This window comes from Micromys minutus (genome assembly GCF_963924665.1).
Source record: "Micromys minutus genome assembly, chromosome: 10".
NCBI classification, from domain to species: domain Eukaryota; kingdom Metazoa; phylum Chordata; class Mammalia; order Rodentia; family Muridae; genus Micromys; species Micromys minutus.
Genome location: NC_137979.1, coordinates 27,952,221 through 27,979,536, shown reverse-complemented (window position 1 = coordinate 27,979,536; position 27,316 = coordinate 27,952,221). Strand labels below are relative to the sequence as shown.

The following is a 27,316-nucleotide window of genomic DNA, read 5'->3' as shown; positions in this document are numbered from 1 at the left end:
AATTCAGATAACAGGCGCCCACCCCGACTCGGTCTGGATTCAGCAAGTGCTCGCGGTTGAATGTGATTCCAATACTATCTCCAATGACGAGGCTCGTCCCAGGAGCGCAGTCCGCGGGCCTCTGGGCTAGAATTTGGACATTCCGCCTCCGCGTAGACTTAAAGATTACGAGTCGGATCCCAAACAAAACACGGCGGTAGATTCCAGGGCTAGACCCGGCCCCTAAGCGAGTTCCGGGACCGGAAGTGTGTGTGCACGTCGGCGTCAGTGTCACGTCCGCGCCGACCACATCCGGTGGAGACGGGAACAAGATGGCGATTCCGGGCAGGCAGTGAGTGATGTGGGAGTTAGGGTCAGGCTGGGGAGTAAGAAGCCAGGGAGACTGAGTCTTTAGGCTGAGGCGTCCGAGGTCGCCGGAAGTGCAGGGCCATCCCCGCCAGGGTTAGAGGCGAGAGAAGGCGAGGAAGGCCGAGCCACTTTGATTCCCCATCCCCGTCCCGTACATTTTTCCAGGATGCAAGCCCGAAGTTTGAGAAACTTGTGAGGAAATAAAGGAAGTTAGGCTGAGGGGCAGAGAGCGAGACTTTTCTATTTTCCAAAAGCTCGGTCTGAGGCCCCTCAGTCTTGCTTCCTACCCTGCGCTTGAGTTTCTCCCGGTTGGATGCGCTCAGGGGCACCGAGAAGAGAAACTCCTGGTTTCCTTAGAGGGCCTTGTTCTCCCTGGCAGAAGCTCTAGCAAGGCCTGCTTCCCGCCCTCCCTTCTGGTGTTAGGAGTATGGTGCTGAGAAGCTACAGAACAGGGTAGGCGTATAGGAGAGACGGGTGTACGCTGCTGTGAAAGACAAATATCGTTTACCTGCCTGGAAGTTTATTCTTGGGCGTGTAAACCTTGCGATGCCAGGTCCTGTGGCCTCAGCATTTTAAAGCCAAAATCTCGAGAACTGAAATGAGTTAAATCTAGTGATGGTTCTCAGAGACGTTAAGAAAAAGTAAATGAGTTGAGTGGACGGTGACGGAAACTTTCCCCATGGTGACTTGCTCACAGACAAAAGCAGTTCAGCCAAATAAGCGAATGGGAACTTGCCCGGATCTCTACTTGTGTTTCTTGGTTAATTCTGTCAAGATCTTAGGAACTGTGTGAGTACACAGAAGTGGGAAAAGTCAGAAGACAGTTTAGAACATTTCCGTTTTTTAGCAAATTCGCAAAGAGCATGGCACTAGCCTGCTTAGGATTACTGTCACTACACTAAAACATTGCTGTAGTCTTCTTTAGTAAAAAAGTGTGAGTTTGGCCCAGGTAGACAAAAAATAATAACAACTATAAAATCATGACAGTAGAATTTTGAGATCCTTGCAAAGCAGTAAGCCCATTATGTGTTCATAGGTTGTATGATATGTTTTTTGGAAAATCATCAGGAAGAAGTAGTGGATATGTTATGGTTTTAACATTTAAAAATAATGATGTGATTTCTATTTCAAAAAAAAAAAAAAAAAATGCAGGTATGGGCTTATTTTGCCAAAGAAAACACAGCCATTGCACCGAGTTTTGCAGAAACCATCAGTGTTTGGAAATGATTCTGATGATGATGAGGTAAGGGAACCTATGTTTTAACTCCTGCATTAGTAGAATATTTTAAAGACTGCTTGTGAATTTGTCTTCACCTTTGTCAGTATAGTGGTTTTGGAGTATCTTTTCAGACCCTTCAGGAGAACTGTTTTAAAGAGCACTCAACTGCTATTCTCTGTGTGACTAAAGATGACCCCCTATAAACTTAGTTTTTTTTTTTTTTTTTTTTTTTTTTTTTTTTTTTTTTAAGATAGTTTGGTATACTCTATAGATACCTAAATACCAGTGCCCTAGCTGACCTGGAACTTAATGTGTAGACCTAACCGACTTTGAACCTAAAGGCCCGCCTCCCACATCTGCGTCCTGAGTGCTGGGATTAAAGGCCTGTATTTCAGTACGTAGCAGTATTAAATGTATTTTCTGCTTATGATACCTATGGAGGCTTTAGGATCTAATTCTGTTGTAAACTGAAGGCCATCTGCAGAATGTTGCTTTCACCCACTTTAGGGTTCATTGGTAAGAGATGCATGAAAACACTGAGGCAGACTGAAATTTGGAAAGAAAAATTACTGAGGATTTTTGTGTGCCTACTCTACTTGATCTTCACAATTACCCTGTGATATATGTTTGTTTGTTTTTTCATCTTACTGATAAAGTTGGAATTCACACAGGTTAGGAAAAAAATCCATTACTAGACCTTGCAGGTAATGAGTAAATGTCAAAGTCATGATTTGAACACAGGAGACAGCTAGATAGCTCAGTCTGTAAATCACCCACTGCCAAGCCTGGGTGTAGGGAGAGAAATGACTCTCATTTTGTCCTGACCTCCACTTGTGTGTGTGGCCCCTGTGTGGCTGCACACAGGTACATACACGTAATAGATGTAATAATAACATTCGAGCACAGGTCTACTATAAGCCTACATTTTCCCTTCTTCCTTCTTGCTTCATTTTGATAATAGAGCTTTAAAATGTTAGTGAGTCAGAAAGGACAAAACCATTCATTTTTCTGAAGAAATGCCAGGCAGGAATAGGCATTTAGACAGTTTAGATTTGAGTAAAAAAAGGTGGAGATCATTTTAGATGAGAGAGAACAAAGAACGTAGAACATAAAGCACAAGACGGTTTTTGTGCAATGATAAGTTTAGATAAGAGAATGCTTAGAGCAAAGAAATGTTACAGTGAGGTTTTAATAGGCTGGGGCCAGATTGTGGAATACCTTGCACTGATTATATGAAATGTCAACTTTACATACATAAGTAGTTTTTGAGTACTGTGTTTATAGTTTACTTATTGATGCCATCCCAGTTTTACCTTTCCTTATCTTGAGAAGATAACTCTGGAGAGAAGAATAGATAGACTCTCAGTAGAAATAGGCAGATACATGGGAAGGAATGAGGTGGTGTTAAGATTTACTTTATGTTCATTTATTTTGTATGTGGGCACATGTGTGCACGAATCTGCCACACACATGGAATTCGGAGGACAACTCAGAGTCAGTTCTCTCCCCGTACTAGGCAGGATCCCAGAGTGTTGCAGGTTGTCAGGTATGGCAGGCACCTTCACCTGCTGAGGCAGCTCCTCTAAGAGTGTCTGTCTTAGGTAGCTATGGTTATCACGGGGTGTAGAGAAGACCGTTGACATACAACATGTGAAGTTTTCAGTACATTGGAGATGTTGAAGCATTTTTAGAATTATTTATAGATTTATTTATTTGTTTGTTTGTTTTGGTTTTTCAAGACAGGATTTCTCTGTGTAGTTTACTGTCCTGGAACTCATTCTGTAGACCAGGCTGGCCTTGACTTAGATATCCACCTGTCTCTGCCTCCCAAGTGTTGAGGTTAAAGACATGTGTCACCACCACATCTTTTTCATAGAATTTTTGAAGTTCCTTTTCCTTTGCAGATTTTTTTGTATGTATATGTGAGTGGACACACTCTTGCCATGGCACATGTGTGCCACTCATGGGACAACTTTTGGGGCAGTTGATTTTTTTCTCCCAGGGATCAAACTCAGGTAGTCAGACATGGTGACAATTACCACGTGTGGATTCTGGATCATCAGGTTTGGTAGACACAGCCCATCTCGTTATGAAAAAGATGAAGAGAGTGGGGTCGGGGGTGGGGGGAGGGGTGAGATATGGCCCATGGAGGTGTGGCGAGGCCTAGAGATGAGGGGGATGGCTCTAGGGGATCCATGTTGGGAATCCCTTCCCCTGGAGGGACTAGCCATACACTGGTGTAGTACAGAATAGAGTTTATTCGAGTCATGGAAGAGTTAAGAAGGTAGTAGAGGCAGAGAGAGAAGAGAGGAATAGAGAAGTAGAGGCCGGTCATGAGCACGTGGAGAGAAATGGGGGAAGAGAAGGGGGTGAGGAGGAGGTGGAGAGAGCAAGAGAACGAGAGAGAGAGAGAGAGAGGAGGGGGCAAGCAGCCCCTTTTATAGTGTCAGGTCACTGGGGTGGAACCTACCTGGCTATTACCAGGTTACTGAGGGGTGGAGTATACCTGGCTGTTGCTAGGTAACTGAGGGGTGGGGTTTACAGAATCCCAACAGTCTCACCCTTTTACATTATGTGGTTCACTGGTTTTTAAGGAATTATACAATTATTACTATCTAATTTTATAGTAGTTTTATCATCCAGCAAGAAAATGGTGCCCATTGTAGTTGTTCCCCAAACTCTGGCAACCTTTCACTTCCTTCCTTCCATGAGGGGACTGTAGTCGTGTAAGTGGAGGAAGACTTGAGAAGCCAAATAGGAAATGGGGTAGCCAGAGAGTCGCAGTAGGAAGACCCAAGCATCAAGAAATGAAGGCGTACAATGGGCTTGAGAAGGGAACTAGGATTAACCAGATTCTAGAAGATTCTTCAGCCAGTATGGAGATTGAGTTTTAGATAGGGAGGAAGACAGGAAGAAATAGCCCTCGACTCCTCTGAACCTTGGTCTTCCATTGCTGGACTTTCCCCACCAGCCAAGGCAAGGGAAATCTGGTTTAATTCTTAATGAACAGGGTGCAAAGCTGCCCCTCTCATAGTCTACTTGCCTGGAAAAACATTTGTCTGATTCATCCCAGCTTATCCTTGTGCTGAGAAGTACATTTCTTAAGTAGATTACTTACTTAAATATTTGTGACATCTAAATAATGCCAAAACCTCTTTTTTTTTATAGCCAGTTTAAACAGATGTAAAATTCAGAGTGCTTTAGAGAGTATGTACAAACAGACTTTCTGGATTCCCTCCCCGGAAGAGCTCTTGCTCTGTAGCTTTGTTTTGTTTACTTGACAGCTCGTCAGAAACAATTAAAGATTCCAAATTTTCTATCATACTTTATTATCTCCAGTGGTCCAGCAGAGGGGGCACTAGCACATGAATTGTGTTTTGATGAAGGGCTTATATCCAGGGTTAGTTTTGAGTGTTTCTCTCTCTCTCTCTCTCTCTCTCTCTCTCTGTGTGTGTGTGTGTGTGTGTGTGTGTGTGTGTGTATGTGCACATGTGCACTCGAGCGCCTGCTTCACATGCACACTTGTGCTTGCATGCGTGTGTGCATCTTGTCCCAAAGTAGCTCTGGAGGTCAGAGGACAAGTGAGCTGTGGGTCCTTGTTTGACCTTTATTTGAGGCAAGTTCTTTGTTGTTCACATACATATACCACACTAGCTGGTTCTCTAGCTCCAAGGAATTCTGTTTCCGTCTCCCACCTTGCTGTGGGAGCACTGGAGTTAGAGTGATGCTTCCATGTTTGAAAGGAGTTGAAGTCTTCTAACCCCATGATTAACTTTGCATAGAAAAATGGTCTCATACTTGTACTTGCATAGCTTCTTGAAACTATTGGAATTAGGATTATTTACTGGTTTGTTCAGAGAAGAGAAGATAGTAGAGGCAGTGAAAAGTTCTAGTCCTACGTGAGAATGCATATCTGATGTTCTGTCCGGTCGTCTGAGTGGTTTCTGATCATTGCATTGTGTTGATTGCAATCTTCCCAATGTATCCTCTCTCCAATCCTGTGACTACTGTTTTATGCTCGTCTTTTAGATTATTTTAATAGCTTTCCTTATTGCTTTCTTCTTGGATTCATTTTAAAAACCAGTGTCAGTCTGATCTTCTCAAAGCATGGTTCCAATCATAGTATTACTCCTTAGTTCTTGAGTCTAATTATGTTTAATGCTTTGGCCTTCAAGTGTCTGTTAGCATTGTACCTAACTCCTCTTCCCTGCCAAGCACACTGTTGTGCATTAGTTCTTACAGCTATGGTTTTATATATATAATGTAAGTTTCTGCACACATCTCAACATCTCCACACTATAGCCATCTTTCATTAAATGCTCTTTGATTTTTACCCAGTGCACAATCCTCCATGTGGATGGTGACCAGAAGAGGGTGTCTGGTGCCCTCTTCTGTCACTAGCTCTCCATTTCTTTTGAGTCAGGGTTTCTGAACATGGGGCTTGGTCTTTTTCAGCTGGGCTAGAAGTCAGCAATACCCAACCATCTGTATCCACATTCCTAAGGGCTACGCTTATGGAGTTTGTAGAGATGGCCCAGTTTGTTATGTGAATGTTGAGATTTGAACTCTTGTCCTCATGATTGCAGAGCAGGCTTTAATTTTAACCACTGAGGCATCTCCTCAATGCACTAATACAATTTTATTTATATAAACAGGCGGGCTAGATCTGGCCAATAGCCTATTACTTGTTGACTCTTTCCTGGTCTTCATGTTTCTCTGTGTCTCTTTCCTTTTCCCTTTTTTCTTTCTCCTCTTCCTGCCCATTCTTTTCTTTTTTGAGATAGGGTCTCATTATGTATCCAAGGCAGACTTTGAACTTGATCTTCCTGCATCGGCCTCCTGAGTACTTGGCCACATTTAATTCTAGTAACTGCAGCACTAGAGAAAGTGGAGGTAGAAGGATCAGAAGTTCAAAGCGCATCCCTTAACTGTGTGGTATAGTAACTCTTTTGAATGAATTCTGCAATGTTTATGCTCTTTGTGTTGCTGCTGAAGTCTGTTATCTTAGGTGACATCTACTGATTTATCTTAAACATTTGGAACTAGTTCAGTGTCCCAGACTTTATGACAGAGTGGATTAGTTCACTTTCCATCAGACCTGCCGTTTACAGTAGCTCCTGTATAGCTTCAAGGGCACTTACAAAAGCTTAGAATCCTCTGGGCACTTACTGGTGCTGTATACTTATATGGCCTTCAAGATCCCTTGGAGTGTATTGGAACTTTGTTTTTATTTTCTGACAGGGTGCATGTCATGTTGGCTAACACTGAACTTGTGACCTTCCTGCTTCCACTTTCCAAATAACTAGAATTACAACTCTGAACTCCATGTTTGGCTTACTTTGGGACTTTCAGGACTGTCCCTTTTAGCGTGCTTTCTTGATTGTTTTGAAATAAATTCTCAGGTTTTCCTTTTATTGTCCAGACTGGTCTCAAACTCCTGGCCTTTAATGATTCTCCCACCCTATCCTCTTAGGTAGCTAGGAATAGGCATTTACCAACATGCCAGGTATGGTTAGTATATTGTTTATTCCACCTTCTAAAAGTTACTCATTCAAGTGTTCTTAGGAACATTATTTCCTGAGTCTTGATGGTGGAGGAGTGCTTGCCTCTTGGTTTTATCATTGTAAAACCTACCCCCTTAAAGTTGTATCAGGTGTTAGATTAATTTTTTTTTCTGTTTCTCTTTTTTTCCAGCCTCTGTTACTGTTGTAGATTATATTGATAAGTTTTTCCTGAAGTGAGACTACTCTTTCAAATACCAACATATACCCCACTTGATCTTGTTATATATGTGCAACTGCTTTAAAATTGCAAAATATAACATAAAATATACATCTATTATTAATTTTAAAAATTACTGTATTTTATGTGCATGTCTGTCTATGTACTGTTTGCATGCCTAATTCCCTAATGAGACCAGAAGAAGGAACTGATCCTCTGAAATTAGATTTATTTAGAGTTTTAAGCTACTATAGATGCTGGAAATTGAACCTGTATCCTCTGGATGCTCTTAACCATTATTAAGCCATCTGTCCAGTCCCCACTCATTTTGGTTTTTGTAACAGAATTTCATGAATAGTCTGGGTCACCTTGCACTTACTATGTGACCAAGGATGATTCTCTTGTCTCCACCTCATGGGTTCTTTGTCATCACAGCTGGCTTCTTTCTTTTAAATACTAGACTTTCTGAGGGGTTGAACACCCTCCCTTCCGACAGCATCTTCAGGAATACACAATCCTCCTGCCTCTTTCTTCTGTGTGCAGGGATTATAATTATATACAACCATACTCATCCCTTGTTAGTTTTAATTTAAAGTACATTTTAAAATTTTTACGTTTTACTTGATGTATGCATGTTTGCTATGGTGCTCATGAGGAGGTCAGAGGACAACCTTCAGGTGTTGGGCTCTCTTTACCTGGATTCTGGGAATTGAACTCTCAGACTTGACAGTTATGCATCTTTACCCACTGAGTAATCTTGTCACCTTGGTAGTTTTGATTTCTAATATGATATACCTGTTCATATAGACAAAATGTCTGTGTGTCTCCGGTAATATAAGGAATAGAAAAAGGAAGGTCTTGGGGAGAAATTATATCCTGTAAAGCTACTTTAATTTTGTTACTATTGTGAATCATAATGTAAATTTCTGTGTTTCCTGATGGTCTTAGATGGCCCCTGTGAAAGGGTCCTTTAACCCCTAAAGGGTCATGACCCACAGGTTGAGAACCACTCCCTAAGGTGTGTCTAGGCCCAGCATTTGGTAAACTTTTTATTTTAGAGGTTTGAACTTCTTGCACTTGAAGACTATTGTTTGTTTTCCCCCTTAAAGTGTGTCTTACCTTCATCCTATTCAGTCCTTGTCAAATTCATATCAGACAGATTTTAGGCAAGCATTCTACTATGGAGTTAGCCACTTGTGCTGGGGCAGACCAGACAAAATTTCAGTCCCTCCTGTGTCACTTAAGATAGATAATCATTTAATCAGTTTGTGTTTCTGTATTATTTCCAACCAAGGGCAGAAATAAAATATTTGCCTTTCCCAAAAAAGGGACATCTACCTTGCTGCTTTTAATGTGAAGCCCAGTTAATCTGTCTTCTGTTAGTCATGTTTCTTGCTTCAAAATACCAGCCAAAGGTTGGAGTATTCCCACCTTTTCTTGCACAGTCTCTGTGGGTAGTTTGATTCCTTGCCCTCTGTCTTTGAGTTTCAGGAACAGAGGGTAACTCTTATTATCAAGAATGATGTAGATTTCCTGTGTCCTTTCAAGGGATTAGGAGGAAGATGAAGCTGTGGTGTATGTTAATTTGTGGTTTGTAGCAAAGTTTGAACTTTATTTCATTTCTGTCTCATCTCCACTGTGCTGCACAGCTGTAACTCCAGCACCTCCAAGGCCAAGGTGGGGGAGTCTGGGTTAGAGGCCAGCCTGGACTGTATCTCGAAACAAAACAAGAAAGCCTGACCCTGTGACACCATCTATTAAAGTTTATTTTAAAGATAAAAATAGTTCATCTTAAGTGCCTTGTTGTGGTAGAAGTGCAGTAAGTTGCATCTGTTACTATACAGTGAGACCTCTGTTACAGCCATTACCAGCACTAATCACTAGTGACAGCAAGTTTCCTGGCTGGCTCCGTCCCACTTGGTGTTTGATGGTAATATTTAGTAGCCTGGCTTTTTTTTTTTTTTTTTTTGTGGCCTTTTAATGTAATTTTAATTTCCAGTTTGGGCTGTATTGTTAGCTTGGAGGCATTATGTTAGAAAATTTTCACAAATAAGGGACCGATATTCATAGTTACTTTTTGGAATTACTACTGTTTTATTGGGCTTATTACATCTTTCTTGCTTATCCTATGTAACTGACAATGTTTAATTAGAAGCCAATAAAATTTTTACCTCCAATTGCAATTAAATAACAAAATTAGTTCATTTTATTTGTCCAAAATTGTATACATCTTTATATACTATACTGACAGGCTTTGATATTGCTTATTTCAGCTTTACCATAAGACTCATTTTTAAAAAGCTTTTCCTTTATTTTTATGACATGTTTCAGTGTTTATTGTCTGACAAAAAGTAATAATCCCACATCTCACTTTTCAACTTATCAAGAGCTCAAAATAAAATAGATCAGATCACTTTCTGAAACAAAATTACTTTATTAGTTTAGTAATAATTTGAGGTTACTTTAAAGATAAGAAGCAGCATTTGGGAGGAGATTCATTTCCTGCCTCCCAGCCTTATCTGCAAGAACTACATCTTTAGTGTCAAGAGACTGTGTGTTTATAACAGAACTCTAATAAAGTCTGTCCAGAGCATACTGCACACCTGACTTGGTCATTGCCATTATCTAGGGGGTTCAAACTATTGCTTGTCTTTAAAAAGAGAAATACACTGCCAAGTATATTTCATTAAAATTGGCCTTGCATAGGAAGGGTAATGAGACCTTTGGGTCTCCTGATGTGCTCACTGTTGCCAGCATGGTTTTTAGTGTTGCTCTTGAAATGGGTTTGTGTTTCTAACTGAAAAACATACAGAATTTTTTTATTGATAAGTTAAAGTTGGAATAGATACCATTCTAATATACGTTTTTATTAACTTGTTTTCTATCACCAATTTTGGTTGCTGTAACATGAGATATAGGAAATCCTGTACTCGGGATCTTACATTGTGTGTTACAAAACTATGCCATTTTCATTATGAGAAATTCAGAATTGACCTCATACGTGCCCTTTATGCTGCTCATACTTTTTGCTGTGGCTTTTTATCTCAGAGAAATTATCACACAAAGCAAGTAAGGTGAATTTCAGACCTGCATCCTTCACCAGCACGTGCCTATGTAGAAATGACTGTCTGGTTTCTTCAACAAACACAAGAGCTGTTACACACGGCTGACTTCTGTTCTGAGTTGTTACTAACAGCTGCCATTTCCAGGCACGCCGAAATCTTTGGTCTGCACACAACTCTTGTCCTGAGTTACCTCTTTGTTCCGTCCCTCTTATCCTCTCTTGTATTCCTCGAATGATACCACACTGTGATTGATAGGTAATATATTATTTTTAAATACATAGTTCTTAAATTGTATTTTATTTGTTTTATTGGAGGTTGAATCCAGGGCCTCATGCATGTTAGGCAAATCTTCCACTTAGCCATATCCCAAACACCCTTGGGGTGTGTGAGAGTGTTTGAATTATATTCAGTTAAGATTGTATCTAGTTTCAACATACACATTGACTATTTTACCCAGCTGAGAGTAAAAACTTATTGCTTTGAGTGTCCTGCTGTCACAGTGATGCTTTTTTAAAAAAATGTACATGTTTGAGTATTACATGTGTAAGAGTTTCTTTGGGGTATATATCCAGGTATAGGAGCTTCTAATGTTTTCTCATTAAGTTTGACATTTATTTTGTCTTTTTGGTATATAATATTTTAAATTAAAGATTTTTTAAAATTTACATTTTACTGTTTTTATATGTATATGAATGTTCTGCTAGCATGTATGTATGTGCATGCAATTCCTGCAGAAGCCAGAAATGGTGTTAGATTCCCCTAGGACTGCAGTTAGAGACCATTTTAAGCTACCTCGTGGATGCTGGGAATTGAAGCTAGATCCTCTAGGAGAGCAGCCAGTGCTGTTAACTGTTTAGCCACCTCTCCAGAAAAACTTTTTTTTAAACGATTGTATTTTTATTTTATGTATTTGGCAAAACTTTTAAAAAGATTTTTATTTTATGTATATGAATGTTTGTATAAGTGTATTATGTGCCTGGTGCCTGTCAGAAGAGAGTATCAGACACTTTTAGAATTGGAGTTGAAGATGGTTGTGAATCACTATGTGAATACTAGGAACCAAACCCAGGTCTTATGGAAGAGCCACAAGTACCCTTAATTGCTGAGCCATTTCTCCACCCCTTTTATTAATTTGTTATTGATGTATTTTGTTTTATGTTTGTGAGTACATGCAATGCCATGAATAGGGTGGTCAGAGAAGCTTTAAGGAGTCAGTTCTTCTACCCTGTGTGGTCCCAGGGATCAAACTCAGATTGCCAAGCTTGGTGGCCCATTGAGGTATCTCACTATCTACACACATCTTTATCAATCAAATATATACCAAGTGCATTTGTGAAACCTATTGAAATAAGAATGGTGCTCTTTTTCTTCTGTTCATGTAATCTTATTGCATATTCAAATATCAAACCACTCATTTCTGCTTGAGTAAGACATATTTTTAATTAATTTTTAATTAAATAATGTGGCTATCTGGGAGTATATGCACATGACTGCAGGTGCTTTATCCCCTGGCGCCGGAGCTGCAGGTGGTTTTGAGTTTCCTAATGTAAGTTCTAGTGGCTGCACTCTTAACAATGCTGAGCCATCTCTCTTGCCCCCAGATAGATTATGCTTAATATATGAATAAACTTAATACAGATACATATATGCGCACACATGCACATGAGGTTTGTAGTCTCCAAATATACCTGTGGGTTTTAATTTATGGAGGTCACTGATATTGACTGATTAGTATTAATTATATTACTGGGGACGGGGCATACCACTCCATTTGAGCTACATGTAGAAGTACCAGGGCTAGGTTGGGTGTTTTTTTTTTTAGACCAAGTCTCCTTACATCATTGGTTTTCAACCTTCCTAATGCTGTGACCCTTTAATACAGTTGCCCATGTTGCAGTGATCCCAATCATAAAATTATTTTCATTGCTACTTTACAAATGTAATTTTGCCTCTATTATAAATCATGATATAAATATGTGACCATTTAAAACTACTGCTTTAGGTGGTCCAGTCTGACCCTGAAACCAGTAATTTTTTTTTCTCCCTCTTACATTGGTTGAAACACGAGTTTTGATCTAGAGATAGAAAGAGGGAGGAGAAAGTGTGGTTCAGAATCTCTCTTTTTGTTTGAGGCAGGGTTTACTATGTAGCCTTTGCTGTTCTGGAAGAACAGGTAGGACAGTCTGGCCTCGAAGTCACAGAGTCACCTACTCTCTGCCTTCCACTGCTGGGATTAAAGTTGTGTGCCACCACTGTCAAACAGTGGTCCTGAGTCTTTAAACAGTGTGGGCTCTGGGCCCTATGACCTATCTGGCCATAGCTAGTTATTGTTTCTTGGAATTCAAGAACCTGCTGGAGGAGGTGGTTTAGAGTTTGGGTTCTGATTTGATAGTTGACATGAAAGACATGCTCCTGGGCAGTCCTTTACTGTAAGAATTAGCTAGTCCTGAGAGGAGCGTTCGCCCTAGAATATCAGATATATAGAAAAGTAAGAAAATATAATTGGTGCTATTGATCTTGGGGTGAAACGATGGCAAATAGGTAAATATAGACTATAAGAAAATGCAGAGTGGTTATCTATTCTTATTCCCACTTTTAGAAAAATAAATTTAGTCTCAGATAAAAGCTAGGTGTGCCCCTGCCCCTTGCTTTCTATTATATATATAACAGTTTATAAAAAACAAGAAATAGGTCTGGGCTGGAAAGAGGCTTGGTGGTGCAAAGCACTCACCGGCTGTTCTTCAAAGGACTAGGGTTCAGATCCCAGCGTCCACATGGTGGCTCATAACTGTCTATAATTTTATTTTCAGGAGATCAGGGCACCAGGCACATACTTGGTACACCTTTATTCAGACAAACATCTATACACATAAGAAATAAATGTAAGAAAAGTAGAGAGGTCTGGGACATGGCTCAGTCAATAAAGTGTGAGCTTCAAGCCTGAGAACACAAGTTCAGATGCCAGGACCCTCATGGAAGCACAAGCCTATAGCCCGAGCTGGGGCATGGACCACCAGCAGGTTTCTGGAGCTTGCTAATCAGTGAGTACCAGCTTCAGAGGGACCCATCTCAAAAACTGAGGTGGAGACTGATGGAGGCCAGATGCCAACAGAGGAGAGCATCAGAAATCAGTGTCTGGCCTCTATACATTCCCGTACAGGTGTGTATACACTTGTGCGTTTGTACACACACAAAATGGGGATTGTTTGGTCCTTGAAAATTTAATAAAAATCTGTAAAACTGTGAGGGTTTAGGGCTATAGAAAAAAGGATGATTTTTAAATTATTTTTGGTTATTAGCTTATATGAGATTTTAATTTATACTTCATAGACTTTCATATTTGTTAACAAAACTATTAGTAATTCACGATAGTGCTTTTAACACTTTCATCTATTGTCATTTGTATCTTCTAAGTTTTTCTGATCGATCTTACCCAGAACCTTACCATGCTGGACTGGCTGGTTTTGTGTCCACTTGACACAACTGGAGTTATCACGGAGAAAGGAGCCCCAGTTGAGGAGATGCCTCCATGAGATCCAGCTGTAAGGCATTTTCTCAATTTGTGATCAATGGGGGAGGGCCCAGCCCATTATGGGTGGTGCCATCCCTGGACTGGTAGTACTGAGTTCTGTAAGAAAGCAGGCTGAGCAAGTCAGGGGAGCAATCTAGTAAGCAGCATCCCTCCATGGCCTCTGCATCAGCTCCTGCTTCCTGACCTGCTTGAGTTCCAGTCCTGACTTCCTTTAGTAACGAATAGTAATGTGAAAGTGTAAACTGAATAAACCCTTTCCTCCCCAGCTTGCTTCTTGGTCATGATGTTTGTGCAGGAATAGAAACCCTGACTAACTAATCTAATCTTTTCAGTTTTTGATTTGTTCATTTTTGTATTTTGTTGACTTATTCTTTATTGATTTCTTCTCCAAACTTGTTCCTTTCTTATAAGAACATCCTTTTAAGCACTGTTATAGCTGGTGCCTTGGTGAATGAGTTTCAGTAATATTTGGAGAGTACTTTGTCTTATAATAGTCATCCCTATGTCAGAGCAGTCCAGCTAGCTGTACAAGGCAGCCTCATAAGAAAGACTTGCAGTCCTGTCCTTGTGATTATGTGAGCCAACTGTATAGGTTTGTTTGTTTTTTCTTTGTCCATTTTTTTATTTATATGTATGGCATGTTAATTTGCTTGGTTGTAGGGCATACATGGTATGGTTGTGCATGTGTGAGTGTTCGTATAGAGGTCAGAGGTAACTGTTAGAAATCATCCTGGTTGCCTTTTATACCTTACTCATTCAGCTACTTCCCTCTGGGGACCCTTACCTCCGCCTTCTGAGCCTGGGCCGCCACATCTGAACTCCAGTACTGACTCCTGAACAATTGAGTCATTTCCCTTGCCCCATTTATTTATTTTTAATGTGCCAGACTGTGCTAGGCATGGTTGGCAGTACATGCCTGTAATTTCAGCTCTTAGGAGATTGAGGGGAGACTAATGGAATAATAAGAATTTGAGGCCAGTCTGGGCTCCACAGTGAACATTGATCCAAAAATAAAAATTAAGATGGGGAAACACACTAAAGTGGATAAAAAAAATTACATGACGAATGTTTTAGCATAAGGTGAGTTGTGGTTATCATTATTCAAGTGAAGGACAGGTTGGACCAGTGATAAAGCTAATGAACCAGTACTTAGAAAAATGCAGGGAAGCCTCAATTCTTCAGAAGGATAGGATTAAAGAAGGCATTCAGAAACACAAGTCAGAGCTAGAACATGTAAAGTCGAGTTGATAGGTTGATAGAAGTGTAATCTACAATCAAAGGCAAATTTCAGTACATTAGAGAGCAGATCTGGGCTACGCAGTTGAGTCTAAACATTGTAAATAAATTAAACTATGTCTAGAATGAAAAATACTGCAGTGTAAGACTGATTCTAAGGACAGAAAGCAGGTAACCAAAAATAGAATCCAGAGTATGTAGCAGAAATAGGTCAAAGTCAGTATATATACTACAGAGTGAACAAAAGGCGCAGCTGTGCACGGCATAGGAGCTCATACAGAATTCCTCTCAGAGAAAGCCAGGGAACTAGCTGTCTTCTATCTTCTATTCTTGGTTGCTCAGTGAGAAATGGCCTTAGTCCTATCAAAGCACTCCTAATATAGTCTGGAAAGAGAAACTTTTTTTTTTTTTTAAAGACAGGGTTTCCTATATAGTTCTGTCTGGCCTGGGACTCACTATGTGAGTTCATACTGGTCTGGAACACACTGATCTGCTTGCCTGTGCATTTCCAATACTGGTACTAGAATTAAAGGTATATGCCACAACGCCTAGATAGTTTCTGAAATTCTACTTTGTGGAAGTTTTTCTCTCTCTCACACACACACACCTTACTTTCATGATCTATTTGAGCAGAGGTATTGTACTAGGATTCTATTTACTGGCAGTAGACCTAGTGTGCTGTCTTACACAAGACCCTCAACTGATGGTTTAAAAGTGTTAAAACAATAAAGCCATTTTAAAAATTAAGTTAAATCTTAATTCTCCACTTCTAACATATAGTATCTAATAAAAATAAATTTGTGTCCGTAACTTCCTCATGCACTCAAAAGCCTAAACATAATAACTTTAAGTCCTGACAAGATACTAAGCCAAACTTCTCTGTAGGTATTTCACAGACAAGAACAATTGGCTTTGTCTTAAGTCTGAGTTTACAGGAAAAAGTCTTACATACTCCTCACAACTTCTAAACAGGTTTTGCACTGATAATGAGTATAAACATAAGTAAATTAAGCCCATGACAGAGATTACTGAGTTATAGGACAATTGAATGGTAAATTGTCTGTTGCTAAGTTTTAAAAAAGAAGAGCTAGTTCTCATCTCTTGAGTGCGCAACACAATAGATCGCAGCTGTGAGCCACTTGGAAAGAAGCATTGGTTCTTGAACTGTTTTATTTAGCTGGGAACTATTTTGGACATGGGTAGGCAAACTTTTATTTCAGAAAGAAGGAAATAAGTTTTGCTACAACCCCCACCCTGGAATTTTATTAGGCACAGGCCAACAGGTTAATTTCTATACAAATGCAAGTGCAAAACTTTGGTTCAGCTAAAGATTATGACTGGAAAAAAAAGTCAGTGTAAGTAATGGCCCCATATCCGTAAGTTTCTCAGTGCTGCACAGCCTCCTGTTGAGATCACACCAGCAGCTTTTGCAAAACTGCCTCTTGCTGGTCATCACAGCCCAGGAGGCAGCTCAGATAAACAGTGGCTAAAAAGTCTTCCCGATTTCACCACAGTTCAGTGTAGCAAATATTGTATTGTTTGAAACAGTTTTATTCTTGTAGAATATCTAATGCATAACCTAAGAAAATCAAATTGGAGTTTCTTCTGAGTTGTGAGTTCTCCGTGTCCATACCTGATGACATCTTTTATCTTTAACCCTTAGAATTATGTGCTAAATAGAACAAATCTGATTTTTCTTATCTGAAACTAAGATAGGCAGACAGAAGCCTACTTACTTAGGAGTTAATCTAAGGTTGGTAAACTAAAACATTTGCTAACGTTCAGGTTTTGTAGACTTTTTTCTTTAAGATTTTTGGCAGAAAATATATTTTTTAAGTATGGGTTTTGTTTTTTCACTTTTACGGTGGGTCAAATGTTTATATTTAATCTTTCTCTTTGCACAGGTACCCGTAGGATAACTGGTTTCATTGTAGTTCCATTTCTGATTGACTCAGCCTCCTCGCTGTTCCCTAAATGACTGCTTGTAAAGGCTCTGTTCCCACATCCTTGCAGGCTTGTCTTTTTTATAGTAGCTGTTAGAACTGCATTAAAGTGGTATCTTCTATTTTGTAGCTTCAGTTTGCACTTTTTTACTCTTTGTAATACTAGGCATTTTTCATATGCCTGTAAACCATTTGAAAAAAAATGTCTTTAGTTCGTTGCTCTGTTTTATTCATTTCAGCTGTACAGTGTAGAGATAACCAGGTTTTTTTTTTTGTTTGTTTGTTTTTTTTTTTTTTTTTTTTGTCTTAGAGTCTGTTCTGATGCATTATAGTGGAAATTAATTTGTCTCCTAACATTTAGGGGAAAGACCCTGATGTTAAACTAATTAGTATTACCTTTCCATTTTAAAGTCAGGAACCATTTCCAACCAGAATACTGGAAAAGGAATTTAAATTATATAAACAATACCATTTTTCTGTCTTACAGACTTCTGTGAGCGAAAGCCTTCAGAGGGAAGCTGCTAAGAAGCAGGCCATGAAACAGGTAAGAGGTGGAAGAAAAAAATGCATTCAACCAAATGTTTGGTATCTAATACTGAGATATAACAGAATAAATGTATATAATAAAATCATTGTATTTCTTGAATTGTGTAAACTGTTTCTCAATTTATATAGATTACAGACTTTCTTTATAAATTTCAAAGGGAAATATAATTATGTTTTTATTGTAGGATGTAGATTAAGCCAGCTTTGTGTTCAGCTGACTCAGTAATGTGACAATAGGTTGTTTAAATTGTTAGAATTTGTATTTTTTATTAAATGTTGCTTGGAGCTCACTTGTCAGAAGAAAAATGTCTATCCACAGCCAAAATCATTTCAGTTACTTAGAATTCATCTGCCAAGAAATGAGTGAGTGGTCAGGAAATTTTTTTTAAAGATTCATGTATATTTCATGTATATGAGACACACCAGAATCAGATACCATTATAGATGGTTGTGAGCCATTATGTGGTTGCTGGAAATTAAACTCAGGTTCTCTGGAAGAGCAGTCATTGCTCTTAACCACTGAGCCATCTCTCCAGCCCCCGTCGGGTCATTTTTAACAGTGATTCTGTTATGAGCACCCCAGTGATTTTTAGCACTTTCCCCCATACATCCATTATCTGAAAACTTAGCAGTGCTTCTTGCTGATTCCTGATTTTATAATAGTGAGTCTCAGCTTTCACTGTCCTGAGCATGGCACAGTGAACACAGTTGAGAGAGCTGCTCTAGAGCACCCTTCTCCATGCCCACCCTCTGCCACTTTGCTGCTCTGACTGCCTCTGCTTCCTGCTGCTCCCAAACTAGCTCTTACCAGGAGGTGTGATTGCATTTTCCAAATTGTAAGGAAAATATGAACTAGGAAATGGATGGTTTTTTAATAGTCTTTTCCTCCCCTTCCCTTTTGAAAATGTTGACATTTTCACCTCTTTCACTGGAAAAGTATGTTTGTAATGATTAAATATACCATTTAGTGTAATTATCTAGAAAAAAAAATGTCTAATAATGCCAAAATTGCTAGCACTTAAAGAATGAGCTAGGGGACTGGAGAGATGGCTCAGTGGTTAAGAGCACTGACTGCTCTTCCAGAGGTCCTGAGTTCAAGTCCCAGCCATCACATGGTGGCTCACAACCATCTGTAAGACAGCTACAGTATACTTATATATAATAAGTGAATACATCTTTAGACAAAAAGAATGAGCTAGTAATATATACACTTTGTTCATTTCTACTTTAAAGATGTCAGGGAATTGGAGGTGGCTAGGCATTGCACATATGAGGTCAGGAGCTGGTTCTCCTTGTCCACCATGTTGGGTGTCTTTCCAGTCTTTGTTTCTTGTTTCTGCAGCTGTGCTACTTAACTTCTGGCCTGTTCTCCTGTCTCTGCCTCCCATCCTGCTCCAGCAGTGCTGGATTACGGGTTTATGATGCCACGTAGGTTTTTGTTTTGTTCTTTGTTTATTGTTTTGTCATGAGTTCTAGGGATTAAACACTTTTGCCTGCTGAGCCGTTTCTCCTGCCCTATGATGTGTGTGCGTGTGTGTGTGTGTGTGTGTGTGTGTGTGTGTGTGTGTACGCATGTTATTTAGAAATAAGCTCTTGCCTATCAACCTGACTCAGCATCGAAAGTGCTGAGATGATAGGTGAATCCCACCATACATTGCTTTATACTACTTTCTTCAGGCTATTTTCCCTTAGTTTAAAAGATTATTGCATTAATTTTTAAATTGTGGGTCAGGAGTGTGATGTGGCATGTGTGGGGTCAGAGGCTAGTTTCCAGGGGTATGTTCTCTCCTGTCTTGTGAGTTCAGGTTGTCAGGCTAGGTGTTATCTTACCATCTTACTAGCTTCTTTTCAGAGGTTTTTGTTGGTGTTATATTTACATGTAAGAGTTTACATGAAAGAGTTGTGCCAACTCTTAAAAGTTTAAATTCTTAGAATTAGATACAGTGAAATTTTAATTGCAAATCCTACAAGAATGCTTCCCAATGTTACAATATTGTAGCTATTTTCAGGAATCACAAGTGTTTTAGATGAATGCATGAATCTGTTCTGTATGTAGTTGATTGCCATGTCTGATATAACTCTTTAAAGCTGTTTATTTACCCCAAGCACTTCTATGATTTGGTTCTGTTTTTTGAGACAGGGCGTCATTATGTAGCCCTGGCTGGTCTGGAGCCCACTACTTAGCTAACCCTGTTCTTGAACTCCTAATCCTCCTGACTCCACCTCCCAAGTGCTGTGATTATGCACTGCCACTTTCAGTTGGTTTTGGTGATGACTAGATAATATTTCTCCTCTTTAGATTCTCTCAGCTAGCCTGTGGAAGGAATAGCAATTCACTATCTTTCATTTTCTGAATATTGAGAATTCAGAATATGTGATTCTTAGTATAAAAACAATATTCCAAATACAGTTTATTCATTTATATATGCATTATTCTAGATTCTGAGAGTTTAGTGTAGAAATCTAGGACAGACTGGCACTGTAGTTCAGTGATAGTGACTCTGGGTTCAGTTCTTAGTACTGCTAAGAAATCTGAGGATACCAGGTTGATTGTTTTGAATGATTATATCACCCTTTTTTTAGAACCACTCTTGGGCTGGAAAGGTGGCTCAGCAGTTAAAAGTACTGACTGCTCTTCCTGAGATCCTGAGTTCAAGTCCCAGCAACCACATGTTGGCTCACAACCATCTGTAATGGAATCTGATGCCCTCTTGTGTGTCTGAAGACAACTACAGTGTACATAAAATAAATAAATCTTTTAAAAGAAAAGACTATTCTTGGCATCTATAATAAACATTGCTGTCTATAAAAATTGCTGTATAGCAATTAAAAAAAAGTAAATGTGTTACAGCTCTGTATTTCAGAAGCAAAAGATTATGATTTGTCGAGCAGTAAAAAGGTAGAAACGTTAAACATACTCTGAGTGGGGCTGGAGAGATAGGTTGGCAGTTCAAAGCACTGGCTGCTCTAACAGAAGACCAAGATTTGGTTCCAGCATCCACATGGAGGCTCACAACCATATGTAACAACTCCTGTATCCGGACTGCCCTCCTTCTTCTGGCATCCTTGGGCACTGTGTGTCGCACAAACAGACATACATGCAGGCAAAACATAAAAAATGAAATAAAATAAATCTATAAAGAAGAGTTGAAAACTACGGTGTTGTATCAGATCAAAAGAAACACGGTGTTAGAAGTTAAATTTCTCAGAAATGGCTTCAAGATAGGGTTGAACTAACTCTGAAACGCTAAGTAAGTTATTTATTTTTATAAATATATAAGTGTTTTGCCTACATGTATGTATGCATGTATGTGAGTCATGTGCCCTTTGTCCTCAGAAGCCAGAAAAAAGCATCAGATCTAGAATTGGTTATGTATGGCTATGAGCCAACATGTGCCATATACTGGGACTCGAACCCAGATCCCCTGCAAGACTCCTGGGCCATCTTTCTAGCCTCAAGATAAGATTTTGATATGCCATAGGAGGAACAAAATAGAAACATAAGAAAAGCAGAGGACTTCCTGTGATCAGTAGTGTAAAAAGTGGTAATATGGCTCCCACTTAATTCTGTGTTTGCATTCTTTCTCTTTTCCTGTTAGGGACTTTATATCTGTCTTCTGTGATCATACATTTGAAAACTAAACAAGGCATTAGGAAACCTCATTTATTAAATGTGACATAAAACTTAAGCCAGGGCTCCGTGCTGCTCACTCATGCCGTTGGCTTCTTAAACTTCTGATGTGGATAATTGTAAGTGACGGTGTCATCGTTGATTTCCATTGAGCACTTGCCCCCTGCCAGACTGACTGTAGATGTCTTGGGTATTAAGTTGTCACAGCTTAGAGAGAGAGGGAAGTTAAAGCACACAAAGATTGCAGCAAACCTGCTCAGAGTAAGGGAAGCCGGGGCTCACACCCAGGTGGTTTACTGTAGAGTTTGCACTCGTTTTTCCTGCTTTGAAATGTGGTGGTACAGTTTTTAAGATTGATTTCTAGTCTCTCAACCTTTCTCAAAAAGACTTTTAATGTTGACTGACTCATATTTTTTAAACATTGGCCTTTTTTTAAAGACCAAACTGGAGATTCAGAAAGCTCTTGCAGAAGACTCCACTGTATATGAATATGACAGCATTTATGATGAAATGCAGAAGAAAAAGGAAGAAAGTAACCCCAAGCTGCTTTTGGGGAAAGATCGAAAGGTTAGTAGCTCTAATTTGATCTTGACCTGTTTTTTTTTTTCCTTTATTGTTTTGAAAGTGACCTCAGTAAAAATTTTAGTTATTATGGTGAGTTCTTGGTTCTAAACTATTGATTTGACTTTTTAGAATCTAGACCCTAACAGTGGTCAAGTGAATTATCTAGTATTTTTGATTTTTTAAAAAACTTTGAAACCTTTGTAAGTAATTTTTAAAAAAATTTTCTTTAGCAATTCAGTATATTAGATTTATACTGCTCTTAATTTGTTTTCTGATCCATTCCTTTGTTGAATTAAGAATATTAAATAGTCGGGCATAGTAGCATGCACTTTAAATTCCAGTACTCAAGAGACAGAGGCAGGTGGGTATAAGTTGAAGACCAGCCAGGGCTATATGGTGAGTGAGAGCCTGTTTCCAAAAATACCTTTTTCTATAGCATATGCCATTGGGAAACTGAGGCAGGAGGGTCAGAAGATGAGTGCCACCTTGGGTAGACAGTAAACTAAAGAGGGTCTTGGACTGTGCCGTGCGTTATCTTAATTCTGGGACCACAAGTGTACACCGGCCGTCATTCTCTCTGCTGCACTGAGAGTTTTAGTAGCGGCCACTTCAGTAGTAATTTTGCTAGCAAATTTATTCTGAGTTTTGAAAAGACAGATCTTTTTACGTTAAACATTTCTATACTAATGGGTGTCTTTTCTTTCCTCTTTCCTAAATAATTTTATTTTTCTCAAGCCCAAATATATTCACAACTTATTAAAAGCAGTCGAGATCAGGAAAAAGGAACAGGAAAAGAGAATGGAAAAGAAAATACAGAGAGAACGAGAGATGGAAAAGGGAGAATTTGATGATAAAGAGGCATTTGTGACATCTGCTTATAAAAAAAAACTTGAAGAGAGAGCTGAAGAGGAAGAAAGAGAAAAGAAGGCAGCTGCCCTGGAAGGTAACAGGGAGGGAGAGCCCAGACCGCTGCCTGAGCCACACGCAGTCTCCTGCCAGTTACACTGTTACATTGTTGTGACCATAGTGTATGTGTGACTTCAGGATACCCTGTGTGTGTCAGGATGTGACACAGATACAGATGAACCCTTAAGTAACCGTTATTTCTATTAGGCCTTTTATTTAGTTCTTATCTTACTAAACTATGATCATTATAAGCCATTGTCTTAGAAATTCCAAATACAGAGGCATAACAACATTACATTTGCCAGGAACCTATGTAAACTTTAAATTCTAATTATGTATTCTGGGATGAGAAAATGTAAAACATTAACTGGACAGTTAGAAAAAGAATCTGATTAATAATCAGAACTAAGAAATATTTTAGCCATTGAATTTAGTGTTCTTGTGGTCAGTTTCTCAAGATCAGACTATGCTGTAATTTAATTGTAATTTAATTGTCAAATGCTATTCAACTTCAAGTGAAAGAAAACTAGAACTGTCAGGTTGTATCTGGGCCAGAGCGATGGCTCAGTAGGTGAAGGAGCTCATCACCAAACCTGACAACTTGAGTTCAATCCCTGGGATCTACCTGATAGCAAGAGAGCCAGCTCCCACAGAGTGTCCATACAATAAAAAATACATATCCCCACTTCCTGGTCCAGAGAATGTTTGTCCATCTTTGTATGTTACATGGGCCGCATATGTGAGATAAAGCTGTGTTGCGCTTCGCTGAATCTGTAGTCTCAATTTGCCTTTGCTTTCCTTCTCAGCACGTTTAGATGTGACCAAGCAGAAAGATCTCAGTGGATTTTATCGGCATCTATTAAATCAAGCAGTTGGTGAGGAGGCAGTTCCTAAATCCAGCTTTCGTGAAGCCAGGTAAGAAGTGGAATATTTAGAAAAAAATGATACCTTGACAGTCTGAGGGTACATGACTTGGGAGTCATTTTAAACTCTTGAAACAGGGGGGTACTGTGTTGTGTGTTGTATTGTTAGTAATTGGATGAAATGAGTGGAGTTTTAAGTTTCTTCACATAAAAACCTGAGATTTTGTTCAAAATGGTTTTTCTACAGTTCACAAAAAAAAATTATTAGTTTACATCAAAACATTTAAGTGTATAAAATTTCTGAATATTTAAATGTTTTATGGATCTTATGTATGGCCTTAAAGAAGAAACAAAATGGGGCAGGAGAGGTGGTTCATCAATTAAGAGCACTGACTGCTCTTTCAGAGGTCCTGAGTTCTTTTCCCAGCAACCACTTGGTGGCTCACAACCATTTGTAATGGGATCCAGTGCCTTCTTCTGGCACGTCTGAAGACAGCTGCAGTGTGTTCATATACATAAAGTAAATCTTTAAAAAAAAGAAAAAGAAACAAAACTAAACTTTTTTAAACTAAATATTTTAAGGCCCTGGTGCTTGAGAACAGCTACTGTAAGAAGTAAGGAGAAATTTGTAAAGAATTTAGTCATATAGCATATAATTTTATATGATAGCATATAATATGAAAGTGGCCTATTTTCATGATTGAACCCAGTTTCCATATAGGTCAAATTCACAAATTAGAGACTAAAGCTGCCCTGTCTAATATCAGCAGTAATAACATATTGGTATTTAGATACCTTAAAGGTAGATAAAACCTAACACTTTAATCTTAGTTCTACATTTCACATACTATGCTACCAATTTTGGCTAATAACTGCTCAGATGTAGATATTAGTAGATACTACCATGTCTGTAGATAGGCACTTCTGCTACCCATCTCTGATCTGGAAAAGCAAAAAATTAGAAGACCTTTAGATAAAATTTTAAGATATTATAGGAACAGTAAGATAATTATGCCATGTGTGTACAGTGTAGTGGGATGTAAAGGGGAAACTTTGCAGAGAGTATAGGATATCTTAGAACACGTAACTGGTGTGCTCACCTGCATCCAGTCCACCTGCACTGAGAAAAAGCAGTCATCTGTGAGTGTTATCAGTGAGTTAATTACACAGCTGAAAAGCATAGTTGATAAAATAATTTTAGACTTACTGATGGTAGCAGCCAGGAAGATTCACAGATTTCTGTTTTGTTGTGATGGGTACCAAGGTACTATATCAGGGTGACGTTGCCTTTCTAATCTATTTTAGGACTGTAATAAAAGAAGAGAAGCTCAGGGGTTACCCTGATGAAACAGATTCAGAGAACGGACCATCACAGCAGAACTGCATCCTGCAAAGTGGTATAGAGGAAGCAGAGGAAAACCCAGATGCTGACAGTGATTTTGATGATAAGAGCAGTGAGGATGGTGAAAGGGAAGAACAAAAAGTAAAGTCCAGAGGGGAAGAAGACACCAGCACCTCCATAAAATATTCCAGGCATCACAAGAATCACGCCCACTCACGATCATCTAGTGAGGAAAGGGGGCTCAGTAACAAGCACCACTCCCGAGGTTCCCAGTCAAGAGGACATGAGCAAAGAGGAGGTCAGCACCACGACAGGCAGTCCAGAGACCACGAGAGCTGTCACAAGGACCGCAGCCACCGGGAAGAAAAGAGTTCTCATAGGCACAGAGAGGCCAGTCATAAAGATCACTACTGGAAGAGGCATGAACAGGAAGATAAACTGAAGGGACGAGAACAGGGAGAAAGGCAGGACAGAGAGTGGAAGAGGGAGAAATACTCCTCAAGGGATCAAGAGAGAGACAGACAACGAAATGATCATGACAGATACAGTGAGAGAGAAAAGAAAAGCAAAGAAAAAGAAGAGCACACGAGAGCAAGGAGGGAAAGATGTGAGGATAGTGGTAAGTACAGAGAGAGGGAGAGGCCAGAAGGAAGTGGGCAGTCTTCAGAAAGACATCGAGACAGAAGGGAAAGCAGCCCAAGGTCTAGACCAAAGGACGACTTTCTTGACCAAGAAAGATCCAGCAAAGGGAGAAACATGGAAAAGGACAAAGGGGAACAAGGGAAACCCTCTCGTTCTGAAACTTCACTAGCAACAAAACACAGACTGGCAGAGGAAAGACCTGAGACGGGCAGTGAGCACGAGAGGCCCCCTGAGGCCGTGAGCAAGTTTGCAAAGCGGAGCAATGAGGAAACCGTGCTGTCAGCCAGAGACAGGTATTTGGCCAGGCAGATGGCACGGATAAACGCAAAGACTTACATTGAGAAAGAAGATGACTAAGGACTACCCAGATCTGGTGTCCTTGGAAGCACAGAGCAATGTGACCCTTGAACTTGATTTGAGAAAGCATATGACTGTAAGAACAGCCACTAGAGAGTATTTTTTAAAGTGTATTTAAAATTTGTTAAGTCAGAAGTCAGTTCTTTGAGCTTTGGTACTTGCCAAGAATTGTGAAGGATTTCCTAATCTATAGCACTCTTGATTGTATGTAAGAATCATAAGGTGTTAAATCTTAAAAGTTCTTTGTGACAAAAATTGGCTTCATGTTATGTTTATACATTAAAAATAGCTTGTTAAAATGTTGCTTATGAGTTTTTTGTTTTTGTGTTAACTATTTATTACCTGAGTGGGTGTTTGCCTACATATAAGTTACCAAGTGGCTGCCTGGTACCCACAGAGAAGGCCAGAAGAAAGCATTGGATCCCCTGAAATTGAAGTCATAGATGTTTGTGAACTGCCATGTAGGTGCTAGGATTTAAACCTGGGGTCCTCTGTATGAAAACCCAGTGGTCTGAACCATCCAGCCATTTCTCTGGCTCTGAGGGGTGTTGTGTGTGTGTTTTTATTATGTTCTTCATTCACCTTGGGGTGATTTGTTGTTGTAGTACTCTTGTTGCCCAAGCCATTCTAGAAATCCTGTGCTCAAGTGATCCTCCTGTCTCAGCCTCTTGAATGCTAGAACTGTAGGCAGTGACCGACCCTAGGCCCAGTCTGTTGTTGCAGAAACTATTTTGTAAATATTATCTATTGAGTTAAAATATATACATTTTAGAAACAGAAAATTGTACATGTTCTGAAATTTGTGTTAAAATGTAACAGAGATAGATCATGCATGTTGTCTAAACTTTTTGATCCACAGCATACTTAGCTTAAATAAAAATAAAGATAGTAATATGCTACTGTATTTAATTCACCTTTTACTTAACTGTAAAAGCAATTCCCAGGATAGGGACAAAGCTCAGTAGTAGAGTTCTTGCCTGACGTGCACAGGGTCTTGGAGTTGATGTCTAAGATTGAAGAAAAGCAGTGATTTCATTCATGTTCAGTTCTCGGTCGTTTAAAAGACATCACTTTTTTTTAAGTTTGTATTTTGCAGATTACTATATTGATGTGTAACTAAGTCTGTCAGCTGAGAATGAAAAAAAAAAATGTTTTATATATTCCAACAAGGAGACTGTTAAAACTATGTTCAAATAAAAATAGTTTCTGAACTAAGTCATTGGAACTTTGACATCCTATAATTTATTCATGGGTAAAGAAAGGATTACTAATAAGAAAGTTGTTCATGGCAAGTTTTCCCCATCACAAAAAGATAATTTATCTGACAATACTTTACCATGGAGAGTTTTTCATTTTAGAAAGATAAGCTTGCTTTCCTATGTTGAAGTAGATAAAAGCTAT

General features: G+C 39.3%; 2 protein-coding genes across 3 annotated transcripts in view; one reads left to right on the top strand and one right to left on the bottom strand.

Annotated features, from left to right (window-relative positions):
- The window catches only part of LOC308426474 (ATP synthase membrane subunit K, mitochondrial-like), a 316,992-nt gene that overhangs the window by 131,058 nt on the left and 158,618 nt on the right, over window positions 1–27,316 (bottom strand). The gene's annotated exons all lie outside the window — the stretch shown is intronic.
- NSRP1 (nuclear speckle splicing regulatory protein 1) lies at window positions 299–27,040 on the top strand. 2 transcript variants are annotated; one of them, XM_080922232.1, is made up of 7 exons: window positions 299–331; window positions 1,501–1,591; window positions 17,552–17,608; window positions 21,680–21,808; window positions 22,541–22,748; window positions 23,518–23,626; window positions 24,880–27,040. In XM_080922232.1, exons 1-7 carry the CDS (start codon window positions 312–314, stop codon window positions 25,913–25,915), a joined length of 1,650 nt encoding a protein of 549 aa, XP_080778358.1. In that variant the 5' UTR covers window positions 299–311; the 3' UTR covers window positions 25,916–27,040. The 2 variants fall into 2 exon arrangements, with proteins under 2 accessions (XP_080778358.1, XP_080778357.1); XM_080922231.1 differs by lacking the exon at window positions 299–331 and adding an exon at window positions 1,051–1,137.